A 25,774-nucleotide genomic window follows, 5' to 3' on the forward strand; every position below is an offset into this window, starting at 1 on the left:
CTATACCTTGCCCATAAAGCCCCTCTTTAGGAGGAGCCCGGGGGTCTGAAGGCATTATGTTCTTTTCCATTTCACAATCTCGGAACTGATTAGGATCACCTCCCTGGCTTCACCTAAGCCAGCCGGTGAGAAACACACACTGTGTTAGAGTTTGAGCTGATATAAGTTAGGAGATTTACAATAGCTTGGCTAACTTGTGACTGCAGAAAGTATTTATCTGTGGCAATGAGCCAGGCTGCCGGTAAACTGTTGGACCACAGCAGCTCCTTCACTCTCTGACACACTTCAGTGCAGATGCAAAGGGGCAATTAAACAAGCCAGTAATCCAAATCCCGATCCCACATCAGCATTAAATCTAGATGAACCACTCAGTGAATCCTACATTGTTCCCCTCCATTACTGCTTTGATAATTATTCTTGGCTGATGGAAAGACAAAGGAAGGAACTGAGAAAACAGCTGTACTGCTGTTTAAAACTGACAGAAGGGATACTTATTAGAGAAGAACTGTGTTGGAAAACGGAGGAGAGTTGCATGCAGCGGGGTGAGCAATAAAGCATCAGCCTAATGCGCCCTGTCGTCCGTGCCACAGCATCAGTGACTGTTAGAGTATGAAAAGACAAAGAAACCAGTTGCACAAAGATGCCGTGACAAAAGCCCACCACACAATCCAAATCTTTGTGACAACAAGACCGAGGATTTCTTTCTCATAAGGCGAACGGCTGCCTGAACGAAACTGACTTTTCCTCTCCGAATAATTCAGAAACTGGATATTAGGGCAGACAGTGGCTCTACTATGTGCCAACAGAAATGTATTGTACTCATTTTTTGTCTTTAGAACAAAATCAAACAACTTCAGTAATTTAGGTCATGATCTGAAATTTTGGACGGAATGCTGCAAATAATGAATTGTACGTTTTTTTGGTAAGCTATTGTAATAAAATGTTATAATTATATTTTTGGATTTAGCAGCAATTAAGTGACAAAAGAATCTGACAACCTAAATAAACCATGTTTGTCCCCATGTTCGGGTTATCTGGGGGGAAAACGCGCTGAGTTCCCAGAGTACAAATGCGTAAATCTGTCAGCTTTTTAAGACTCGTCTCTCCATGATCAGAGGAAAAAAAGATGTTCTCTTTCACAAGTGCGGTTTGAACGTTTAAATACTGTTTTAACTCCACTCCCCTCTCATCATTACAATGCACCTGCTTCCCCTTACAGGACAAGCGCAAATGCCAAACTATCTCCGCCACGGACATCTGTCTGTCGATCAACACGCTGCCCGCTGCGGAGACCGGTTTGGATACAAGCGAGCCAAAAAAGAAAAACATTTTCACATACCTTCCTCGGCGAGACAGTCTTCCTTTAGGTTCAGCAATAATATCCAAAGCACCGAAATCAGCGTTTTACGGAGATCCATGTTTGTCTGGCCAGTTCCGCGGGGCTCTTGTCATCTCTCTCCAGCCTGCGCGCAACGCACCGCAGCAGAGACGCACTCAGTGTTTGAGCGGAGCCGTAGCCGTCTGGGCAAATAGTGCAGGATCCAGGGAGCCACGCGGTCTATTTGATATCTCGGGGGAGGGTTTTACAGCCGAGATTGACACTGTGCGAGCGCAATGAAGTGGGATATGGAGTCGAGGGTACGGGAGGGTCGACCTATCAAGGAGCTGCAACCTGAAATCTCCGCGCCAGGTGTTTCCACTATAGTCAACAGAGTCAACCCCGCAGCAGTAGCTTTTCTGCAGACTGGCTGCTTATAGAGTGGAGGGGGTTCAGTTAGTTAGGACCTAGGTTTGTGGATGTGGTATCATGGGCTGTTAGAGAGTACAGTGTTTAGTGAGGATAACATTCCTCTGCTCAGTATCTTGGGTCTAAAGATTCAGTAGGGATGCAGGTGGTCCTCAGTTTAGTGTTATTATTATTACATTTGCACAGAGGTACAGTCTGTGATTTAAATATGACAACGCCACATCCACCAAAACTCAAAACACATATGAAGCTGTCGAACTGACTGACTGCTACCAAATCTTAGTTTAATCTAGTAAAACACTTTTTTTTATTATTAACAGTTGACAAACTCTTGAATTGTATAGTCTATTAAACTGTAATTTATATGGACAAAATGTAAAGAATCCGACATTAAAGCCATTATGTGTAGAATTACAACATCTTTGACCGATAACACTCACAGATCTGACCTGGGAACATTGGTTTAATGGTCATTTTTAAAGAAGTACAGATCAAGGACCAATGACAGGTGCTACAGCATTTACAGCAGAAGCTATAGTTTTCAATGCCAGTTCCATCCTATATATCTGTATCAGTGTCCCCAAATTCATTAAGAAATAGAAACACTGACAAGCCTACTTGGGCAAACATTCTTACTCAACATCTACAGTAACACAGCAGAATTAAATCAGTATAATTGATATAGTTGAACATTTTACACTCTTCTTTTCACACATAGTCCACAAATTGACTTGAGATAATTTCTGTAATGGAAATCACTTCCTTTCTCAGGGAACTATTGATCTGATGCTACTTAAAGTGAGCAGACATGTTCATAGTATTTCGCAGCAAGCAAATGTTATCGAGCTTTTCCACTGGGTTTGTGTGTGCCTCTTCAGACGGTAGGAGAGCAAGATAAATTGAAACATGGAGGTGCTGTTTCAAGGGTTTGCATCATTGTAACACATAGACTAAACTTAACAGTCCCTTGCTCTATTTCTCATTGTCGTAGTCACATGCACACACCGAAAGCATACACGCACGTACACAAGCATTGCAGTGAATTGATCATGGTCACAGTTTATCTTGGAAAGCAATACAGTTCCTTGCTGATTGACAAGCAGGATACTGTTTTTTTGTTTTTGTTTTTTTTTGCAAAGACAAAACTAGTGATGTGCACACAGGTTAAATCTCCAATCAATTCAGTATTTTCTGAGTCCTGAAAGGAGAGGGCTGCAGGAGATTCAAATAGCTGGTTCATTCAAAATTTCAAAAAGATTGTCGACAGAGCTCACCAAGTACATACAAATACTGTTCAATTTAATTGAATTCAGCTAAAATGTTTCTGTATTCTTTTTTTGAAATAACAATTTAGGCCAAGTGGCTCGGTAAATTACAATTCTGTTCTCGAAAAAGTCCATTCATTAGTCATTGTTTTTAATTAAATGATCTTTTTACACTGAAATGCACTGCTTCCTGAATATAAACCTAAATGCAGAGTTCAGGTTCCACTTATTTTTCAGTTTTTGATCAGTGAGTCAGGTTCAAAGGCTAAATCTGAAACTTCCTCAAAAACATAAACTGGCCTTAATGATATTGAGCCTCTTGGCAGCTCTTCAGTATGTACCGCCAGCCTTGGCTATTTAGCTACTTTTCAAACTTTAATGACGTGCTAATGAAAAGGCTAGTCAGCACACCTAATTTTCCCCTTAAGCAAGCCCTGCAACTGCCGGACATAAAACAGCTCTGTAATAAATGTAATAAGTACTTTTAATACCGCACACACTCAAACCCGTCTGTGTGCAACCTTATGCGCGCACACACACACACACACTGTACACACTCCCTCCTATGCTCCATAATCAACGGTAAGACTCATTATCATGGTTGTCACCCAGCCCCCTCTCCCTCCATCACTGCCCTCTCTACTCAACCACAGGCTCACACACACACGCACACACACACCTAAACACACACTCACACACAGATTATGGGCCATCAGCCTGACTGATCCTCCCCTGCAGGGGGGCTGGTAGCCTCAGTTCTGGGAGCTGATGAACATGATCATCTGTCCTCCTCTGTGGTCATTACTCACCAAGGACAGAGGGCAACAGCCCCATTCACTCACACTGTGTCTCTCCCCTCACAGTCCATTACCTACAATGCACACAACACTCTCCTTTGTGCTCTCAGTCTCACATCACATATCTGCCACTAACACACCTGCTAAATTTCAAAACAAAAACTTTATGTGTCACTTTTTGTATGTTTTTACCATGACTTTAAGCACTCACTGTCATTTGCGTTTTCTCATTTGAATTCTTAGGTTTAAAGGATGCTGTTTTTCCATATTAATCTGATTATAAACAAAATCAGTGAAAAGCCCAAAACCAACAATGTATTAGAGTCTGAATATTTTCTGTCTTCCCTACTCTGTCTGTGGCACTAAGCCCATCTGTTCCTTCTGAAAACGTAAAACTTTTAATCAATCAGGACCAAATTTGCTCATATATATTTTAAACTATTTTCAACTGTGCATTAAAGCACCAGAATGTAGGATTTAGTGGTATCTAGCGGATTGCAGCCCCCTCACATTACCACTTCCAAGCAAGAGGGAGAAACTATGGTGGCCAGGATATTTGTGGATATAAAAGGCTCATTCTAAGTTAAGTTAACCTAAATATTTTCAGGTGATTATACACTAATGAGAACATAGTTATGCATATTATATTCCATTTCTGTCAATAGATCCTTTACCAGTTACACACTGGAACTTCAATACACACTAGTGAGTGGTTTTGGCAGCAGGACAATAATCACAAAACAGAGAAAAATAACTATAACTGTTCTATGCCCACATTTATTGTAATGAAGGAACATGTCACAGGTGGCACAGTATGGGTCACTGATGTGTTTAAAAAGTTTTCTTTAACAGCAATTGGGGCACTATGACACAGAAGAATAGGCTATATCAGCTTTAGCTCTCCACACATGCCCACACACGATGGCTGAATTTGCTGCAACGCCCTCCCACCCCCCCACCTATGAGTTTGCATTATTGATCAGGAGCACTATCACCAGGGAAAATAAAAAAAGATGTAAATCACAACCCGGTAGCGTAGAGGGGGTGTGAGCGGCAGCCTTGAAGCAGTAAATAGATGTCAATTCCAGCCCACATAAATGTATATTCTGCTCAGTTTTGCAGGTTCATTACTATGCGACAATTTCATGCTGATGCTCGCCACTGGCCCCACCCTCCCTGCTCCTCCTCACATGCACATTAGAGAGAGAGGAGATGAGGAGGAGGAGAAGAGGGAGCAGAGTCACTTGACCTTTTCTGTTCCCTGGCTGTTTCCCAAGTCAACCAAGCAGAACGAGGGAGGAACAAAGACATAATGAGAGAAGAGGTGTGTGAGGGTTTGCATGAATACGTACATACACCCTCAGCCGTGCAAGTGACTGTTAAAGACTACATCCACTCTAAGATGGCTAAATCTGAAAATGTTTACAAAAAGACATGAGGCTTTGTAAAGTTCCCCATTCACACCCAAACACTGCACAAAACAAGAGCTAAATACAGCTACATTTCTTCTTCCAACTCTTTCAGTAAGCAAACAACAAAGCAGCCATCATCTGGTAAAGAGGCAGACAGGCTCCATCCCTTGGGGCTAAGACGTGTACCATGTAAACCACAATGTTCAATTCCAGCTGGGGATCTTTGTTGCATGCCAACCCCCATGTCTTCACATTTCCTGACCACCTGACTTCTCAACTACACATCAAGAAGAGGCAAAAATGTCAAAATAATTGTCTTCCTCTTCCACTCTATGCCCTCCATCCTCCATGATCACCTACTGTATAGTGTGTTTCAATATGATGAATAGGTTCTTCAATATGTTTTCCAAAAGCTTTGTTTTTCACCAACCACAGTTAAACACGCATCTTGCATTTTCAGATGTATCGGATCTGTAGAGAGTTTTCAAAAGCTCACTTTTCATATGCGAAGAATGTCAACTTGGTGTGGACAGAATGCCAAAACAGAGAGAAAAAATGTGTTTTCCAACTGAGTTGACTTGAACCCCATTCAGTCCAACACAGTGACACTGGTCCAACCCTCACACATACCTGAATGTACCAAGGTGTGTCAGCTGACCCTCCTTCATAACCTTCCTCTCAACCAGGGCTGGACACAGGTCGAATGCTGCTCAGCTTTAGTGAACTAGTTTCTATCACAGATAAGAAAGACAAGAGGAAGATAGAAAAAAGGAGGAGAAAGAGAGAAATAGAAGGTGCGCATGTGTGGCTGAACAAGAGAGAGAAACTGAAGCTTGATTTTTATTGGGTGATTATTGGCTGTAATGTTGTGTAATTCTCTGGTTTATCAGGTAAGTAGGGTGAGAGCTCAACACTTAAAATAGAAAAATATACAGAAAACATCTCCTATATTTTCTGTTGTTGTCTGCACTACTGGCAGTGTTTCTGTATTTGGTTGTGTTTTCTCACTTTGCAGCATTTTTTCTACTTGAGTTGACCAGACGTTTTCTTAATTTTTTTTAATTGTGTTTGTGGATTTGCATGTTTTTTCTTAAGTTGCAGTGCACAGAACTCTCGGGGTCACCGTAGATAAATTTATAAAACCACATACAGACTGGAGTCTCTCGCTAATGTTAACAACCAGTGACAGATGTCTTATATGAACCGGTCTAACGCAGGTCCAATACGTGTTGAATAGACCTGGTTTACATGTACTGTATGTCTGGACATGGTGCAGGTTTAACACCCTTGCTGTCCATCCTCTTTCTCCCCCTTCTACATAATGTCACAGTCATTTTCTGAAACCCTTTGCGATATAAGAGAAGCATAGGAGCAGTGAAGAGGGGTTGTGGTGGGAGGTGAGAAGGGAGAAAGGGAGGGAAGGAGGAGGAGAGGAGCGGAGAGTAAATGGGGCGATGGAGAGAGCGGGTGTTTGATAACAGTAGGCTACAAGTCCCAGATGTATTGTACCATAGCTGTGTTATTCCCAAGACGGGACCCTGTAAACGCTGCCAAGTGAAAAGGTGTTAATGTGTCTTTGAGAGAGATATACGCCTACACACATATACAGTACACTTACACACACATACAAGGTTGTGTCACACACACATCCCCACGCCCACACACACAGCGGCAGTGACAATAACTGATACAGAGTGTTTTAAATGGCCACAGGGGAGCGGGCGTCGCTCTTTTCTTTCTTCAGACGGGTGTGCAGAGAATCGTCATTTCACTTTATGAGAAGATTAGCTGCCAGGCGTTAATCACACCAACATTTCATAATGAAATTAGATTACAGATATGCCCTAACAATATTTCTGGACAGATTGTTTTTATTGCCTTCATTAGTATTTCTATAATAGCCTGTTTGTGATTTGTTAGTGGATTTATTACAATCATACTTTTCTTTTATTAATGTCAATGAGATAATAACCTTTACGTGCAGTTTGGCTATAAATCAGACTTTAAATGATTTCCAGGGACATCACATCATCTTGTGTGTGAAAGAGAGACCAGAGAGAGGAAAGGTCATAGTTCATGAACTGGAATCAAATCTGTAACATTAAGAGTTTACCAGGATGTTGTGGAGTCACTTTTTTATTTTTAAATCAGTCTCGTTTGAGAAGCAGGTCACACTGGTGTTCCGGTGGTGCGTTCTGGGAAAAAATGAGTAAAGCAACCCATGGGAGGACGACTGTCATTGGCTAATGAGTCCTTGTGAGGCAATTAGTTCCGGGTACAAGAGTTTGTGGTGTCATCAAGGTCATTCGAAAGAGTCACGTCAGGACGCGATGTGGTCTCAGTAGTGGAAGAAGATTCTTTGCTTCAGTAAAATAACAATACAGCAAAAACATGTAAAAATACTCAATTACAAGTGAAAGTCATTCAAAATCTTGCTATCAAAAATAATACATTTTTATAGATAAATACATAATTAAATTATTAATACTGGTGCGAAGTACCATTTTACTGACTTAGCTGGTCGAGGTGTAACTAGGTTATTTACTTTAGATACAATTTGGTGGTTTAGTCAGGCTTTAGTAGGATTTTTTCCAATGTTTATTCAAGAGTGTGGTCTTTCAATTTGAGAGCATGACTTATTGATTTCACATTCAGATTTTGTCCAGTGGTTCACAACCTGGGGGTCAGGCCTCCTCCAAGGGTCACAAGATATATTTTGGAGGTCAACAGATGATGAATGTGTTAGGAAAGAAGAATAAAAAGTTCTGCTACACAAATGTGTATTGTGTAGTTTTTCTCTTTTTTTGCTAAAATGTATCTAATTGTTGAGAGTTTTATAGCTTGTGGCCTAAAACAATTATGTCAATTATGCCCCATGTAGGCTGAGTCCTTACCGCAGCAGCCCATGTTTGATTCCAACCTGTGGCCCTTTGTCGTCCCCCCTGTCGAGATAGAGAGCTCCCCCCTTTTCTGTCTGTCTTCACCTAAAAAATCTAAATCTAACAACAAAAATGTAGGATGAAGTAACCAGTAATTGTAGCTATCAGATGAATGTAGTTGAACAAAAAGCACAATACTTCCCTCTAAAATGTAAAGTGTATAGTATAATGTATAACGGAATGGATATACTCAAGCACAATTACCTCAACATTGTAGCAGGTTTTGAGTAAGTCAGTAAGTGACAACATATTTGCAATTTAGAAGCTGTAATCTTAAATGTAGCGAATCCGTTTAGAATATTTTAGCATTCAACATACTTTAAAATACTCATTTCAAAATATAATTGATGATTAAGCAGCTTAACTTACTCGCAGTCCTGTTCTCTGGACTTTTTATGGCTGGAAGAAATTAATTCTCTAAGAGTAGACGACACTTTGTTCACACAGCACATATCTCACTCTGGAATTAGACTCTTCAGTTAGCTTGATAACACTACTCATGGATGCTGTAGCCAAAAATAAAGAATCTCATGTAATTGTGGTGACGTTACTTTTGAAGTGCGACTGTTTCCAGATTGTTTTTTATGTTTTTGCCTCTGACCTGACATTTCTGGCTGAGCACTTAGGCAATTGGAATAACAAGGTAGCACAGCAGGGTTCAATTTTTAATGCTTGTCACAAACAGGATCTCACTTACACTTTTCTTGCTTCCAATTTTCTGAAGTTAAGAGGACACGAACATTTGAAAAAGAGATTATATTAAGTATTAAGTTATCCTGAAAAGTATGAGATAGCTTTTGGCAGAAAAGATAAACATGAGAAACAAATCCTGCTCTGTTGTTACGGACCAACTTTTTATCTTTCCTCTGTGAAACTCATCTTTTAATTTTGTTACCAGAGGGGTGAAAAGAGGGAGTGGAACTGTAGAAAAAGAGGGCAGATGGACACCAAGAAAGAAAAGGTGTGGAGTAAAATGTAAATTTAGCAAGACTTAAAAAGAGCAAGAGAATGAGGGGGATGTTGAGGTAGAAAGGAGGACACAGTAATGGCAGGGCCAAGCCAACTGTCAAGTAGCCATGTGGCAGTTTGCAGATAAGACCCATGACTAAGTAATCAGGAATATACAGTGTGATCTACTGCTCGCCGACACATTCCCGGATATGACATCTGCCCGGCAGCCTCATTTCTCAACCACAGCAGGCCGGTTCTGAGGCGACTCACTCGGCAGGAACTGAATCCGATATCGTTTTTCCAAAGGATTGTTATTCCAGCTGCCTCTGCTACTGTGCCAGTATTTTTAAATATCAACACAGATAGCACAAACCTATCGTGACTTCAGATAAAGTTCAATTATACAGTTTACACAAACGGCCTTAGTTCGTATGGAGTCGTGTGTGTGTGTGTGTGTACTTCTTTAGAGGGATGATCCTTTTATATTTAAATCTGTGTGTGAGTGTATGTGTGTGGTAGTTCAGGGTTGCAGGGTGGTTTATCAGACGCTGAATACACTCTGTGCAGGTGATGGGAGATTAGGGGACGCCACTGTTTCCAATTTTTAGAGCCGAGTTCAGACGGCCAAGAAAATGGAACAACTGTGACTTCCTTTGCTTTTTCTTCACCTCTATTTCGTTTCCCATACCCGCCTTTTTTTCTTCCCGTCCCATCTCTTCTCCCTCTACATACCTTCCTCATCATTTTTATCTCCGTATCACTTCTTTTCCCCCTCCTACCTCCCTGCTTCTCCAGCTCTCCGTTTTGCTGTTGTTTCCATCTCTCTATCTCATGAAATCAAAATTCTGTAGCAGTGACATTGACACAAAGTGATGACTCTCTTTCTGCGTTTTACAAAGACAAAGTGTTTTATAGTTTCAGAGTTAGAAAGAGGATTAGAAGCTTGCCATCATTAAAATTGGAAACAAATTAAAGATTTTTAATGATATCCTCTGTCTCATCTTTACTGCAAAACAGTGTTGGGCCATGTTAGTAAAAGATGAGCTTGAACTATTCAAACATAACACAGCCAAACATGCAAAACCAACTTTGTTGGCTCCAGCTGAGAAAATAAAGCACAGCACAGTATGTGCTGCAACAGTCTGACCCACGGCATCAAATTTTGTTCTTAATAACTAGAGTGATCCCAGCAGCCATTGGCCACATTTTAGGGCTATGTAAAAAAAAAATTCTCCTCATAGAGAAAAGGTGAGAGAGAGAAGGGCATGAAAAATCAATTGATTTAAGTATGAGGGAAATAGAGAGAAAAAGAGGGAGAGAAGAAGCAGTGGACTGAGAGTGAAAAATGTGTTGGTTTGTCAGCATGGGCTAGAAACACCAGTGGGAATTCATCACAAGAGACAAATTATATTGCAGTGGTATCCCTCTTTCCTTTGCATGTGTGTTTGTGGCTGCATTTGCTGGGTTGCAAACATACACTCACATAAAGTGTGTCCATGATTTTGTGGTTGAAACCCCTTTTTTCCCGTGGACCGAGTCATATTCATGGTTATCTCTGAGCGTACACTGCACAATGACAGTAACTACATTATTGACTGTCTAACCTACACCCATTTGTACATCAAGGTGTGATTTTTTTTTACCAGCCATTACTGTGATGAACAAGCTTCGGGAAAATATATCAAGACAAAATACTTCATTCACATTCATACGGAGCCATTATTATCTGCTGAATGTGGTCCACTGTAACATTTTTCGAGATAAAGCTCGTCGTTGTAAAGTCGTAATTATTTTTTGACACCTCATCATAGCTTTGAGATGCAGGGTTCAGCTTCACTACACAAACACAAAATGTGTAGTGGTACGTGTGGCACGCTGTGTAATTAAGCAGCTACCTAATACAGGGCACAGGGTGTTTAAATTAGATTACAGCTGCACAAATCAATGGCAGTTTAATAATATCTTCACTGCTGCAATTAAGACATACAACTTTGTGCTCACTGTAGTCATAGAAACATACAAGAAATTGGCTCCTCACTCCCCTACTGCTTATCCTAATGAGTATCAGTAAAAAAAATAATGCACACACAGACACACACACCACAAGGAGCCGCTTGCATATCAAAGGAATGGATGAAAAAGTTAGTTTTTGGAAACAAAAATCAACAGAATGCTTTAGATACACATAAAAACATATTTTTTCAGATATTTCCGTAGAATGGCATAGTAAGATGACACATGGGTGTTTACAGTAAGAAATGTTATTGGAAGTACAAATATTGAAAGAGTTTTAAAAAAAAATATACAAACTTTTTATTGAAGAAGAAACATTTAGAAAACAAGAAGTATGGCGAGATGTTGTAGATTCACATATTGGTGAGTGGTCAAGCTTAGGGGGTCCAGCAGTGGCTATATAGTTGGCAGACATTAGCTTACTGTGAGGACAATTGAGGGGACAATAAAGAGAGAGAAATAAGCATGGCCAGGAGAAGAGAAAGAGACAGCTACACAGCCAGACTCCTGCATAGATGTGAGGCATTATAGAGGTCTCTGACCAGGGTCAAACTGTTTTTATCACCCCTGTTTATTCCTTGGTGCCGGATGATGAGGACTTCAAATTGCACTAAGATTGGATCTTACCAAAAAAATGAATATGAATATTATGGTTGGAGGCTGGCAATAACATCGGCCAAAGAGGTCCACTTACAGTACAAACCAATCTCATATCAATACACTGCCATAGATTGGGTTGCAGCAAGAACCGAGGCATTCATCGCTGTTATCTTGAAGCTTAACAGATGGCAGATCTTATTCTCTCTCTTTTTCTGGCCACTCTCAGAAAAAGAATCACCAGAGGTAGATTACAGTTGATAGCTTGGTGCAGAAAAGAAGCCTCTCAGTAGTGTGGGATGTTTATAATCACAACAGAAAGAGTTTGGATAGTGTTTTTCTTTCTGAAAGAAAAATAATACTTTCCCAGTATTATGTACACATAAATTATTAAAGAACTGGAACTATTTCTAACAAGATATCAGATCAAAAGATTACTTGTGAGAGTCTAATGTGAGAAAATGTAAAACCTGAAATACTGAGGTCATCAATACATGCAGTGAAATGTGCCAAATGCCATCATCCCTATGGAAGCCCAGTATTAAGGTGACATGTTTTACCTATCATCAGGGTGTGTTGTAATAAATTTACTGAGCTTTCTAATTGGTGAAAATCTAACATTCCTTTAAACTGCCTTTGAAACTAGCAACAAGCAGATACCCGACAGTTTAACACAGTCTTATATCAGCATGGTAGCTGCGTAGGTCAACCTACATTGGCTATCCCCACTGACTTAATAAGCAGTTTCATTTAAATGCCATGTTTGCCATTCCAGCTTTTCTTGCTCCACTTGTATTATGAAATGAAACAAACTACCAATGCCAACTGAACCAAGACTGTAACCTAATTTAATGTTTTTATATAGCTTTCTTACATAATAATATGTTATTCGCTGTGGTTAGGACTGGTGAAAATTGATAGTATATTAACAGTAGCTTATTGGCTTCCCCCTGCCAAATATACCAAAGCCATTGTTTGGTTGTTGTACCCTGTACAACTTACTACCTACTCGCTTTCATTAGATAATTACAGGAGCTTATGACCCCAACTTCTCACAAGTGGGAAGTCGGTGAGGGATCATGTCCTTTTTTTTTGCTACTTTGCACGCATTAAAGTATGCCTCCCCTTTCTAACAGCCATAATGTCTTCAGTATACAAAACTTTAAAAACTGCTTGTATAAGAGAACTGTCAAAGGACTTCGTCTCTGCCACTTCAGCAAAAGGTCGCTTCATCGTGTTTGAGGCTGTCTGTCAACTCTTAAAAGGAAGTTGTTGAGTCATAATATTACTGTTACTGTTGACATTACTCAACAACTTCCAAACATGCACGACTACTTGACGCTTTGCTTTATTTACAAGTACAAGATAAGAAGATGTGTCAACATCCTTCAGCTCTTCTCCCAAGCATCTCCTATGTGCGCTGACAGTGCTCAATTTTGTTAGGACAACAGCACTATTTGCATAATTGATTACACCTACAGCCTATGGAACAAGGTACAAGTGGGCCAAAGGATGAGGAGCTAAGCATATGCAAATTCAAAGCAGAATATTCATGCATTCCAATTGCGGGCCCTCTCTCCGGGATTTCTCGAGGCGTGTGAATGAAAAATTGTTCCTCAAACTTTTGGCTGAACTTTCCTTACCCTCCATTGGCATTAAATATGTAATACTGTGTTGCATGAAGCTAAATTTGGGTTGTATAGGCACAGAAACATCAGCAGTTTTTCTTTTTGAGGAGTTTTTGTAAGCTGTCTTATTTTGGCATGTTGTTTTTGTTTATATTTGCTGGTGTGACATCTGATTATACTTACCAGTGTTTCTTTTCATATGGTTCCAGCATCCTGTGTTATGTGTGTGCATGATTGTGTGCACATATGCATTTCACTGTGTGCATATGCTTTGAGATTAAATCTGTTTTTCAAATTGTTTTGTGCGTGCAATTTGCATTCGCAGGTAATGCACTGACATTTTTAATAGTTTCTTTAGAAGCTGTGTAAAAGTCACCTCTAAAAGCATGAATTGAAAAATGTGGGCGAACGAGGGAGTTAGTGTGCAAATCAGGTAAACGAATTCCTCCTTCTCAGCCCCAAATGATGAGATGAAAGGCCATATATGGGTACATGAGGACTTGGGGAATTATACTGCACTATGGAGATGGTTGGTGACAAATTAATTGAACCCAGAAAATGAATGCCCTTATTGCTTTGACCAAAAGATCAGCACAGTTTGTTACAAATTTCAGTATAACTCACTGAGTGTAAACCAAGACGTTCAGACATACAGAAAGTGCCTGGCAACAAGTTTAACCAACGTTTTAACCAACTGCACCTAAACTTCTGCAAGAAAGCTGTTGTAGTCATAGAACCTGGAGTATTGTCATGCAGCTAGTTGAGATACTTTATACATCATTCACAGGTTGCAAGGCTAAGCTATTGAGGCATTTTGTTCTCCTACTTTACCCTGACAGTACTGACATTACACTACTCAAACTGCACCATGTGAAGCTCCTTGTTTAAACAACACAATCATAGAGAAAATGCTTATGGAAATATCATCTGACACACTGTTGAAGTTTTATTTACATCAGTCTCTATCTATAGTCTAATTATGCCTTCGGGTAGACAGAAATACTGTACGTACTTATTATTCACACATACACACACACAATACACAGTCACATACATGCATAGACATGTAGCATTTGTGAGAACAAACATACACCTACACACACTAAAAAATCATACAGAACGCATGCTTACTCACATAAAGACTCATGAATACACACATTTTGTGTGATTAAAGGACTAACCCTAATTATCCATGGACACCCATTCACATTTATTTTTTTGATTGGTCACAAAACCAAATCAACAACTCTGGACCACAGCCCAAACCAAAATAAAAAAAAAAAAAAATTACCATGGCATAACAGCATCATGAGTTGTTCAAAAAGCTGAAAAGCCTGCTCTCAAAAACATTCACTGTGCAGAATGAGGTACATGCAGAGACACAATAAGAATGTCTTCACTTTACAAGTACAAAGTAGGAGACATCTTGTGTCCAGCAAGAAATGAACAAAATTTGCATATTCTATATATCGAAATTTCAAATTCCAAGCTTTAGCTGCAGGTATCTGTCCATCACAGATTCTTACCTTGCAATTACTTTTTTTCTGGCATCCTTTTTACAAACCATCTACAACAAATGCACACACACAGAGACATGCAAACACAATGCAATGCATGTATAAACCCTCCTCATCCTGGTTCACTGATGTTAGGTTATCAGAGGACACAGCAGTTTTTCAAAATTGTTAAAACACTACCTAATGTATTGAATCATTCACTCTTTTGGCAAAACTCTAAACCCATTCTCACTCACTTAAACACATGCGATTCATAAATGTTTTTATCCTCCAGCATACTGCCCCTTCCTCTCAACCTCTATAGTAGGGTAAATCTCCTACAGGCAGCAGACTTGGCCTGTGGTGGCATAGGAGTGGAGTCTTGTCAAGAAATGATCCTGCACACCAGAGGGTTTTTCTCCCCCCAGTTCCTGGTATGGGAGAAAGTTGGCTGTGATGTAGACAAAGTCCTCCGGCCTGACCCAGTACAAAGACGGGATGTTGAGGCAGAATTAATCTCTCATCTGTATTGCTTGCAGTACAGCAGCTTTTTTTTTTTTTTTTTTTTTTGCAAATGCAAAATGAGTTTACATAATATACACAATAAAATAAATTCTGTAGCTACATGCCCTGAACACTGTGTTTTCCATTTTTTTATGTAGACTGTAATGATTGCCCAGTAGTGTTTATATACTGACTGGCTGTGTGTATGATCTGAAAGCATTGTTTGATTTTGAGCACAGATAAAATGGTTTTGAGCCGCTTGTTTGAGTTTGCCAGAGTCAGAGGTTTTGTGAATGTAGTTTGAAGATTTGGTTTTGTGTTTACAGGTTTGAGAAAAGGGTGGAAAGTTTAAAAAAATGTGTCTTAGCAAATGTGAAAAATTACAAGCAATGTTGTTCAAGTCCTGTACTGAGTATTTCAAATAATCCTGTCTTCATCTCTCAATTGTTCACTTCTAAATGTCTTTCCACTCCTATCTCAATCTCTCCTGTAACATAAACCCATTCTTAATGTGGCCTCTAGTCCGTCTTGTGTGTTTATTTATTATTTATCATTTGTGTGTGTGTGTGTGTGTGTGTGTGTGTGTGTGTGTGTGTGTGTGTGTGTGTGTGTGTGTGTGTGTGTGTGTACCTGGTGCATATTGATTTAACCAGGTGCTTGTCATTGTGTTGTGCTTTTGTATTACACCACCACAGTATAGCATGTGTGTTCTGGTATTGGATTCCCTGGCAGGAGGGTGTTAAGGATACATGTGTGTCCCACAGCTCTACTGGTAACAGATCAATATTCTGAGAAGAGGAGAGGAGAGAAGAGGAGAGGAGAGGATAGGAGAGGAGAGGAGAGGAGAGGAAAGAGTATAATGTTCCTGGGGTAAAACCATCACATTTTAGACCCAGAAGAAATCCCCTGCAGCCTGCAATTTAGGCCCTCTTCAGGATGGGCCAAAATATATTAAACCAGCAGTGTGTCTGATCAAAGTTAAGCACCACCAAAACCTTGCCTGTTGGAGCATGAATACAGAACTAACAGGGCACTGAGAAATAGTTGTTCTCATTTTCTAAATGTCAGTTTCATATAGTCCCACCAACCTACTTACCTCTCAGTCTACCACTGGTCCACATCCTAATTATATAAATTGCACAGAAAAAGCCCTCTTTCTAAGCTGCCTGATTGTTCCATGAAGGATGCTATCCCTCACTTTGGGAGCATCAAAATCCCTGCAATTATGTTCCAAAAGCACTGCACTAATAGGGTTATCTATAACCACAGCGATTTGTACTTGATTGGCTTCATTCATGGTGCATAGCCAGTGCCACTCAAATTATTGCTGCATTGTATTTCTCAAAAGAAAAGGAAATCCTTCAGTTTTTAAGCTAAGGAGAGTGAAACATAAAAGTAGGAAACAAGAATCATCCTCTCAATCAATGTCTAGCAATAAAGTATTATTAAATGCTATATCCATTGGTTAAAATGCATTCATAGCAATGTGGTCAACTTTCTTTAAAGGAGTAGATTAACATTTTGATTAATATGCTTCCTATATTTTGCTTTGCTTTTGGCCTTTTTATAATTCTTGTTAAGGCGATGACTGCCATGCAATTGGTGTGGGGCAGGTAGCAGAGTGCATTTATCAGCTCTTTTTCCACTAAGAAAAGCTGCCTGCTGCTGGAAACAAGGCTAATGATTAGGGTGAGACTGAACCATACAGTAAAGTTGTGGGCTAGCTGTAAAACTAAAGCAATAGAGAGAAGACAATAAAAGTTGGAGTTTGTGGGTTTTGCCGCTGCATTACATCTAGTAATTGAATCTATTGTTAATATAAAAAACACTGACTAGAGCAGCTTTAACTAAGTGCTTTAGTGTGACTTCTATTTTGGAAACAGCTATATCGATAACATTTGCTGAGTGCACAGACAAGATTGGTAGTAATTTAACTTTTTATGTTGTCCCATACATCAGGTGGAATTATAAATGTACACATAGATGCACCAAGGAATATTAGCATTTTATAAAAATACAATCAAATGAGGTCTTTCATTACAACCCCCCCCCCCACATATCAATATGCATGTAGACACAAGCCTTCACACACACATGACTGCATAGATGTGAGGAATAAATAAAAAGTTAGGTTAGTGAATGGAAAAGAAATGACGTCACCTCAGCACAGTTACTTGAACAAAACCAGACCAACTGAACTACCAGTCCACCAAACATCCCACCTGCCTGTGGGCTGGCGACTGTCAGCTTTATAGACTGCATACACCTACAAACACACAAACACACTCATTCTGTCTCACTCACAGCCCGCTTCTCTATCACATTACTCTTCCTCCCACAGGCCAAACCATGGATCTTCATTCAGAGAGATACGGACAAAGACAGAGAACGGGATCGAGGCTACACAATGACTGCAGTGAGTCAGTGCTTGTAATGTAATTTGTCACTCCCTCTGCTCTCTCTCTGATGTGATTACGGGACGGGCTTCGGCTGGCCGTGTCAGATGAGATGGTGGCCTCTGATAGGAGAAGCAGAGCAGAAACCAGGAAGTGCTTGGCCCATTCTGCAATCTGTCACACCGGACCAGGGAATACCAGATTTGAGAACATGACGACTGCGAAGATGTTGGGCGATTATGGGGGTGTGCTTACTTCTGTGTTTGTGTGTGTCTGAATGAATTAGGTGGACTTGACAGCATTTGCTGTATATGCTCTCATTTCTCTCTCTTACACAAAGACACACACATAAATCTGTCTGCATCAGATACCCTATGTATTATCTTAGTGTGTGTTCATGTGGTGTGTATCTCTGGGAAAAGGAAATTTTATTTTACAGTTGTCCGGCTAATCCTGTTAGTGTTGCTTCTTATTTGTATGTCAGCATCTTCTCATACTTTAATGTGGAGTTTTAAGGGAAACTATGGTTCAGTTTTTTATCAGTTGTGTAATGTGTGCTAAAATTCGTCATCATGGTTTGGTTTGGTAGCCTGACTCCTGCTAAAACAGATGCATTAGAGAAACAGTTTAGACTGTATTTGCATATTTTAATATGTGAAGGGTATTTGACTTTTAAATTGTATACTTAGGGCACTTTAAGGTATATTTTGTTTTAAGCTTATCTTTTAAATTTATGCCGTTTTGTGTGTATGCCACACGCAACAACTTTCAACAACTAAAACAACTTTTATTTTGATGGCAGTAGTGTGAACTCAACTCAATGCTGTATTAACGTTTTAATGGCTGCCTTTGTCACTTGACTTGAGTTAACTCAGCTCAACAAATTCAACTCATCCATAGGATGCCACATTTTGTGACCCACTGACAGTGCTGACAAATGCAAGTGGAAGACACAGTATTTATAAATGACAGCACATCTTTGCAACCTTTTTATTTCATTTGCATGGTTATTTCGACAGCCTTTTTAAATCCGTCGGGCTTGTGGTGGTAAACACACACACATACAATTACAGTTGATGTAGTAGAAATGATTGACTGACTTTGAGGGCTGAACTGCATTTGTCAAAAGTCCATTTCCTGTTTTCTATGGAAAATGGGATCAATTTTGCGAACAAAATACATTCCTTCAGTGTTTTGCATACCAAAAACTATTATTAAGTAGTCATTTTTCCATTTTCAACAAAAAGAAAAAGAACAGTGGAAGTAATTTCTGTTTTCGCTGCTATACAGTGTCGTCTCAGCTTATTGTAATTGGCCTAGGGGAAGCATGGCATTTGGCTTCTTTGTCTTTTTCTACTGTTTTCCGGCCTACAGCAAATCGTGACCAGTATAATATTTGAGACAATCCATTGTCTGGATTTTTTCAGCTAACAATTAGTACACATGAAGGAGGCCTACAATGGCTGCCAATGAGATACAATAATCAGAAGGCCCTGCATGCATGCTTACCAGAAAGCCACTGGGGCTGAAGCTCTCCCTCTCTCTCCACATTGGCCTCTCTCACTAAAACACATCCTCCCTGATTTAATCTATTATCTCTGTCAATCCCCTCTTTTTGTCTCAATCTCCCCTCTCTCATTTCCACCACGCCATCTCTTCATCTCTCTTTCCTTCTTTCATTTTCTCTGTAAATCCTCATTATTGCCAATCCCTCTTTTTTTTGTTGTCTCTCTCACACGCACAACACTCCCTCCCCCACTTCATCTCTCTCTCTCTCTGACCGGTAGCTTAGGGGGTAGTTGGCAGCCGAGAGCACAGTAGATTGGATGGGAGGAGGAGGGAGCTGGTTATGCCTGGCATGGCTCTTCCACTTGGCAGGGGGAGCCATGGGTAAATTGGAAAGGTAACCTGCACCCAGTGCCAGTGTTCAAGGTTAGGCTGGCTCTGCATGGGTGCATCCAATTGACCCCCATCTGTTCAGCAGGGGTAAGCTGACCCAATCTCAAGTGCTAGTACCTGACCAGAGGGTATGGAGATGGTCACACACATGCATATACAAACACTCACGCCAACACTGCATGCAATAATGCACGCATGCCCTCATTTTCTGCCACACACAACCATCACATTACATGCTCAAAGTCCACTCGCACATGAAATCACCCACTGACATAAATCCACAGGAACTCATGCCATCTTCTTTTACCCCATACTCTGCTTCTCTCACATGCCATCAGATCACGCACATAATACTAAACTTCCTCTAAAGCTTCACCATGCATCATCACAACTTAATCCTTCAATGCTTACTTCATTTTCACTTCATTTACAGCAAAACAGCATCACGCTACAGCCTATAAGCATCTGTCAAACACACAAGACTTAAAATATAATGCTTAGAGAGCTATCGTGCCCATGTTTCATTCTCACACGCAGCTTGCCACAGTTAGCTTCAGATAAGGTGCGTCTTCATTTGCAGAGAGATCTAATTGCCTTGCTCTCACCCACAGGGATGTAAGTGGTGTGGTGGAGGTAGGTGGAAGTGGATGAATAAATAATGAATCTACTTGAACGCTAACTTTAATCCCTGCAACCCCCTAGTGAGCTGACCTCAGGAGGTAAAGGCACGCATACTGGTCCAAGCTAAATATACACTTCATATCTTCCTCTCACTCATTCATGCTGAGGCGCCAAAGCTTTGTGTTTTAGCTCTCACACACAGGCCTTTAGGGTTCCAAGCAAAATTAGCTGCATAACATGCAGAGCCATACCTTTAATACTGGGTGTGTTTGCTCACCTACATGCTTAGAAATACACACATGTGCACGCACTCTCCTATGGAGAACAAAGCTCGAGCATCCCAGTGTCTTTGCCAGGCTAACATGAGGCTAATATTCCAGACAGTATCTGCTGCTCTCTGCGGTAGAGAGATAACGTCTTGGCCAAACATTACAATCAACAAGCCAGAGAGGTCATAGCCTCACCTAGGATAACAACTGCAGAAAAAATGTTTATCTCTCTCTATCAGCATGTCAGCCACCCTCACCTCCTCCCCCTCCTCCTCTCCCACCTTGCCCTCAGCCACTTTCTTCCCAGTTTTTGCCCTCGCTTCCATGACCTCCATGAATGCACACAGGAAAATTATTCTCAATCCGTCAGAAAAAGCAGTAGAAAGAATTAGGGGGAAAAAAATCCAATAAAATAACAGAGCAGAGGGAGGAATCCCATTTTCCACCTGCCATTCCCAGTGTTGGCAGGATAATAGCAGGCATCCCGGTGTTGGGATAAGCTGTGATAACAAATAGCTCAATCTGCTCTGTGTCTTCATCTGCTGTTCTATCTCTTTCTCACACACAAAGCCACAGAATTATGATTAATGGTTTGGGTCGAGGCCTGTATCTGCTCAGGTATATATGAGAGATGCTCTGGTTTAGATCCTCATACACAATTCCATAGTGAGGTCATGTGCTGCTTGATTTCTAAGAAACTATAACAAAGGATCAGACAGTAGAGTATATTTTTAGATGTCAGCAGGGGGAGAAATCCACTGCTGTTGGTTTTTAGAATAAGCGAAAATGGCCCAGAATGTCTTCTTAAATTCTCTGCATTAAACATGAGGAAAATTAAAAAAGCAAAGGTCTTTTTTCAGCCCCATTATGACGGATATAGATCCAGAGCCTGGTGTGACGCAGGCTGTTCTCCAGACTATGAACGGAGTAAACGGTAATAAAATTCTTCTAACAAGGCTTTTTTATTGCCTTCCTACTGTTTTCATCTCATTTCAGACTCGCGTTTCGTGCTCCTTAATGGCCTCGGATTCAAATTTGCCCTAATGAGGCGAGGAGGAGAGGGATATGAGGGGAAAAAAGAGAGGCTGAGAGGAGGTGCGGAGTATATTCGCCACTTGGATAAAAGGTCAAGGCTTATCAGATTGCTCACAATGGACACATTGGGTCATTCACCTGCACATAAGGACTCATCATTAAGAAAATAGCTATCATTTGGTTAACAATTCGTTAATTAGTCAGTTTGGTTCGGTTAAGTTTGGAAACATGAAACAGTCTGTAAAAAAAAGTCAGTAAAGGAGTGCTGCTTGAAAGTTTGTCCTCTGGTGTCCAGGTTAGAGGGATTTTGCAAAAAACTTCAAATATTCACAGCAATGATGCACACATATTTATGTCCAAAACCTCTCTTTTGCCACTAGCAAAGGTGAATTTATGACATTTTATAATGTATTACCACCGATCCACATGTCACAAAAATCATTAACTGAGGGAGAAAATGTCAGTGACAAAGTTAATTAAAGCCAAAAGGCCAGCTTTTCTGTTAAACTTGTCCTGTATTGACAGAGATGTGTGGGACACTGACAGGCATGGACACTGAGCATTTGTCATCAATCAACTAGTGAGGACAGCCTGCTGTCATCACCTCACGGGATCCGTCAATTACATTATTTCTCTCTCTATCTGTCTCTCACTCAGCCTGTCTTTCATCTTGTGTGTGGTGTCTCACACTGACCTAAATATCTTCTGCAGCATGTTGACGACTTTACATTATGGGGAGAGAGAAAGGTCACAGAGGGGTGTAGGCAAGCACAAAAACTCCACACACGCACACAATCACATTGACTAATAAAATAAAACACACATACAAAACACAAATGTCTAGGACAACATTAACACTCTTATCTCATGTACACGTAGACACAACATCGCACACACATGCATTTTTGTGCAAACACACACACACACACACACACACACACACACACACACAGAGATCCCACCAAAGTGCAGGGATGTTTGAGGGTGGAAGTAATCTCCCATGAATATTCCATCCCAGCAGCAGCAAGCCATTTTAATTATCAGCCCCTCCCAGGCCCTCTGTGAGGTCTAGCCCAGGTAAATTAGGCTCAGCAAACACCCTGTCTTCTACCCCACCAAATTCAATATGATGTCAAATAGAGCACAGCGGTCTCTGAGCACACACAAAGCATGCACTCTGTTGCGTGTGCACAGTGCTGGTGGTGGGTCTAGAAGCTGGATGCGCGTGCATGTATATATATCTGTGTGTGTGTTTGTGTGTGTGTGTGTGTGTGTGTGTGTGTGTGTGTGTGTGTGTGTTAGATGGGGAGGGAGAAAGAGAAGGCAAAGACAGAAGACAAGAGAGACAATTGATGTGCATTGTGAATGTGATGCAGAGAGACACAAATGCATACACACACACACACACACGCACACACACACACACACACACACACACACACACACACACACACACACACACAAGCATGTGTGTGTCAGCATCTGGGTATTACTATTATGGCCATACTGTATTCCATACATATTAAGGTCAAATAGTGTTGCCATGGCAGCACAACTAATCTCATCACATATCCTGGAGCTCAGACCTAATCAGTGCTCTAAACAGTTTTCACTTCACATTTGCCATCATGTAATGTCTATTCCCAGGATTCCTATAGTATATAGCTTATTTTGCATTATGCAATAAGGTTGAGATTTTCCCCATTGCATCAAGTTTTACAGCATCTGTCAATTCCACCATATTCTCTCTCTCCTTATTTCTTTTCTGTTCATTAAACCAGTTGATGGTCTCATTAACATTATCATCTCTCATTTAAGAGAGATCTAGCCAGGAGGACAAAATAAAAGCAGTGTTAGAACAATAAATACAATACAGACAAGGTCAGTAGACAAAGAAAATATAAAATCTTATAATCATCATCTGTAATGTGCAAAAAAGCAGCAACAATATCAATTCAAAATACACACACACATGCTGAATTTGAATTGAAAAACCATCCAAAACATTAAATAACTGTGATATTTTCCAATTCGCACTACTTTTTGCATTTAGTACAAGTACGTTGTCAATAAAGCATTCTTGTGGCCTTATTTTGTAAAGGAGCCCTGTTCATAATCATAAACATTTTAACACTTTCATTATTCCAAGGTTATATTTTACTGAGATGGTGCATATTCTTAATTAAAACTGTTAAATCTAGATGATTGTTTGGGTCTCTGGGTGTATAATGAAGCTCTCATGCCAGACTTTTTCTGCGTGCACTGTGTGAAAACATGGCTGCGACAGGGTACTTACAATGCAAAGAGGGCGGATGGTTGGGTTGGGAGGGGTACCCTAACAGTTTATCTGGCCATGGTAATAAACACTGACAGGGCCTGTTTGTTGTTTCCCTACTTGTTCATCAGTGAGCTTCTCAAATTAAAACAGTGACATTCAAAACCCATGGTGGATAAAAATTCTGTTAAAAAACAGCCTGTCTGTGCTTCATTCTGAGCTCCCAGCTACATCAAAGTAACTCAGTTTGGAATCGGATCAGGTAATACTCAGGTTCTCAAGGAAAGATATCTATCATCTCTTATCTTCTTGATGTTTAATCTACCCCAAACCCCGGTTTCACTCTCTGCCTCGGCCTGTGGAACAAAATTGAGTGGAAAAAGGCCTTCACACAAACACAATCTTCAATCTTCCTGCTCACTCTGTGCCTCCCTCTCTCTCAGGAGTGATCACAGGGCCCCCTGAGTGGTGCTACCACATTTAGACCTACTAATGATCTGCTCCCTGGTCCTCCCTAGCTCTGCTACATTTCTAATCACAAGGACATCCACTGTCTGATCTACAGAGACCTGCCTGCTTGGCAGTCGATTATCATAATCAGGACAGGTCATAAGACAGGTATTTAATTAGCCACCTTGAAAAACACATCAGTACACACGGGGGCCTGGCAAGTGTCTGCAGTTCGCTCGGTGAAAGATTTACAACTGCATTTAATCTGCCGGCTTTTAAAAGTGTGAGGCCAGTTTTTCATCTGACATGGAGCGATGCTGAATAACATAATTCTACAAAGTACAGCTTTGAAGCTTTGAGGGTCTACTGAATTCAGAAGTTGTCTAATAAAAGAGACTAACTGTCCAGATGTCCTTTAGCTATAAATGTCTGTTTTATTCATTGTGGCAGGTTTGCAAGAAGAGTGTTAAAATCTTGAGCAGAGAAAACAAGCTTTTTAGAGAACAATTACTGTGTAGTAATTTTTACCGAGGCTTTAACTCTGATGTCATCATTCATCATGAACAAGTTCATATTTTAAAGAGAACAGGAAGGTGAAAATAGTTTACTTCCCTCTGTTCAAAAGTGGGAATTTCTTTCTTCACACTTCTTAAAACACTAATGTCTCTCCAACACAGTGAATGGCTGTGAAACCATGGCTTCTTAGTTGAGGTTATTATTAGTTACCGTATTGACCCGAATATAAGACGACCCTGAATATAAGACGACCCCTCTTTTTCAAGACCCATATTTGGAAAAATACTTTTTATTTGGACAAAATTTCATTTGCATAAAAAAAAATTCATTGTTTTCCTTGTACATTTCAACATCTTTGGTGTTTATCATGCGGGGGAACAAAATCATAAAATCTCTGTCTGCAAAATGTGAGAACAATAACATCCAAAAACACCACGAACAGTTTTTTTTTTTCTTTCTTTCATTAAGCTGCATCCTCCGCATCACTGGGTTCCTCCTCCTCACTTGCACTTTCGTTGTCGCTAGCTTATGCAAATGAAGGCTAACACACCCACTCCAGCCGACTTGTTTACTGTACATGCTTGTTTACAGGATCACGTTAGGGTCACACTGCACTAAATGCTGACGGAGAGAAAAGCGCTCAGATGGCGCTACCTATTGTTATACATGGGTTACTCCTTAGACCCCGAATATAAGACGAGGCTTCATTTTCAGGCATTTTTCAAGGGAAAAAATATCGTCTTATATTCGGATCAATACGGTATTTTCATTGTGCACTTCTGAACCAAAAAGCTTTTTAGAATTTTGTCATTTTGCAATCCAGTCCAGCTACCTTCAGAGCAATGGATGTTTGTTTTTAGGAATAATGGGCCATTGGATAAATGGGCTATCGGCCCAATGGGACATTTGTTGGACTATTTAGTGTGAGCAAAATGTTACAAAGCTAGCATTACAGCTGCTACTA

The 25,774-nt window shown here is 40.4% G+C and overlaps 1 protein-coding gene across 5 annotated transcripts in view; it reads right to left on the reverse strand.

Annotated features, from left to right (window-relative positions):
• Positions 1–1,538, reverse strand: part of LOC127358299 (ephrin type-A receptor 7-like) — a 140,468-nt gene extending 138,930 nt beyond the window's left edge. For 4 of the 5 annotated variants that reach the window (XM_051391284.1, XM_051391283.1, XM_051391282.1 and 1 more), the window contains exon 1: positions 1,340–1,538. In XM_051391284.1, the coding sequence (XP_051247244.1) occupies positions 1,340–1,418 (79 nt within the window). In that variant the 5' untranslated portion in view covers positions 1,419–1,538. The remainder of the gene's footprint in view (positions 1–1,339) is intronic. The other variant, XM_051391286.1, reaches the window with a different exon arrangement.
• Positions 1,539–25,774: the final 24,236 nt, after the last annotated feature.

Source organism: Dicentrarchus labrax, unplaced genomic scaffold (assembly GCF_905237075.1).
Source record: "Dicentrarchus labrax unplaced genomic scaffold, dlabrax2021, whole genome shotgun sequence".
In the NCBI taxonomy this organism is placed as follows: Eukaryota; Metazoa; Chordata; class Actinopteri; family Moronidae; genus Dicentrarchus; species Dicentrarchus labrax.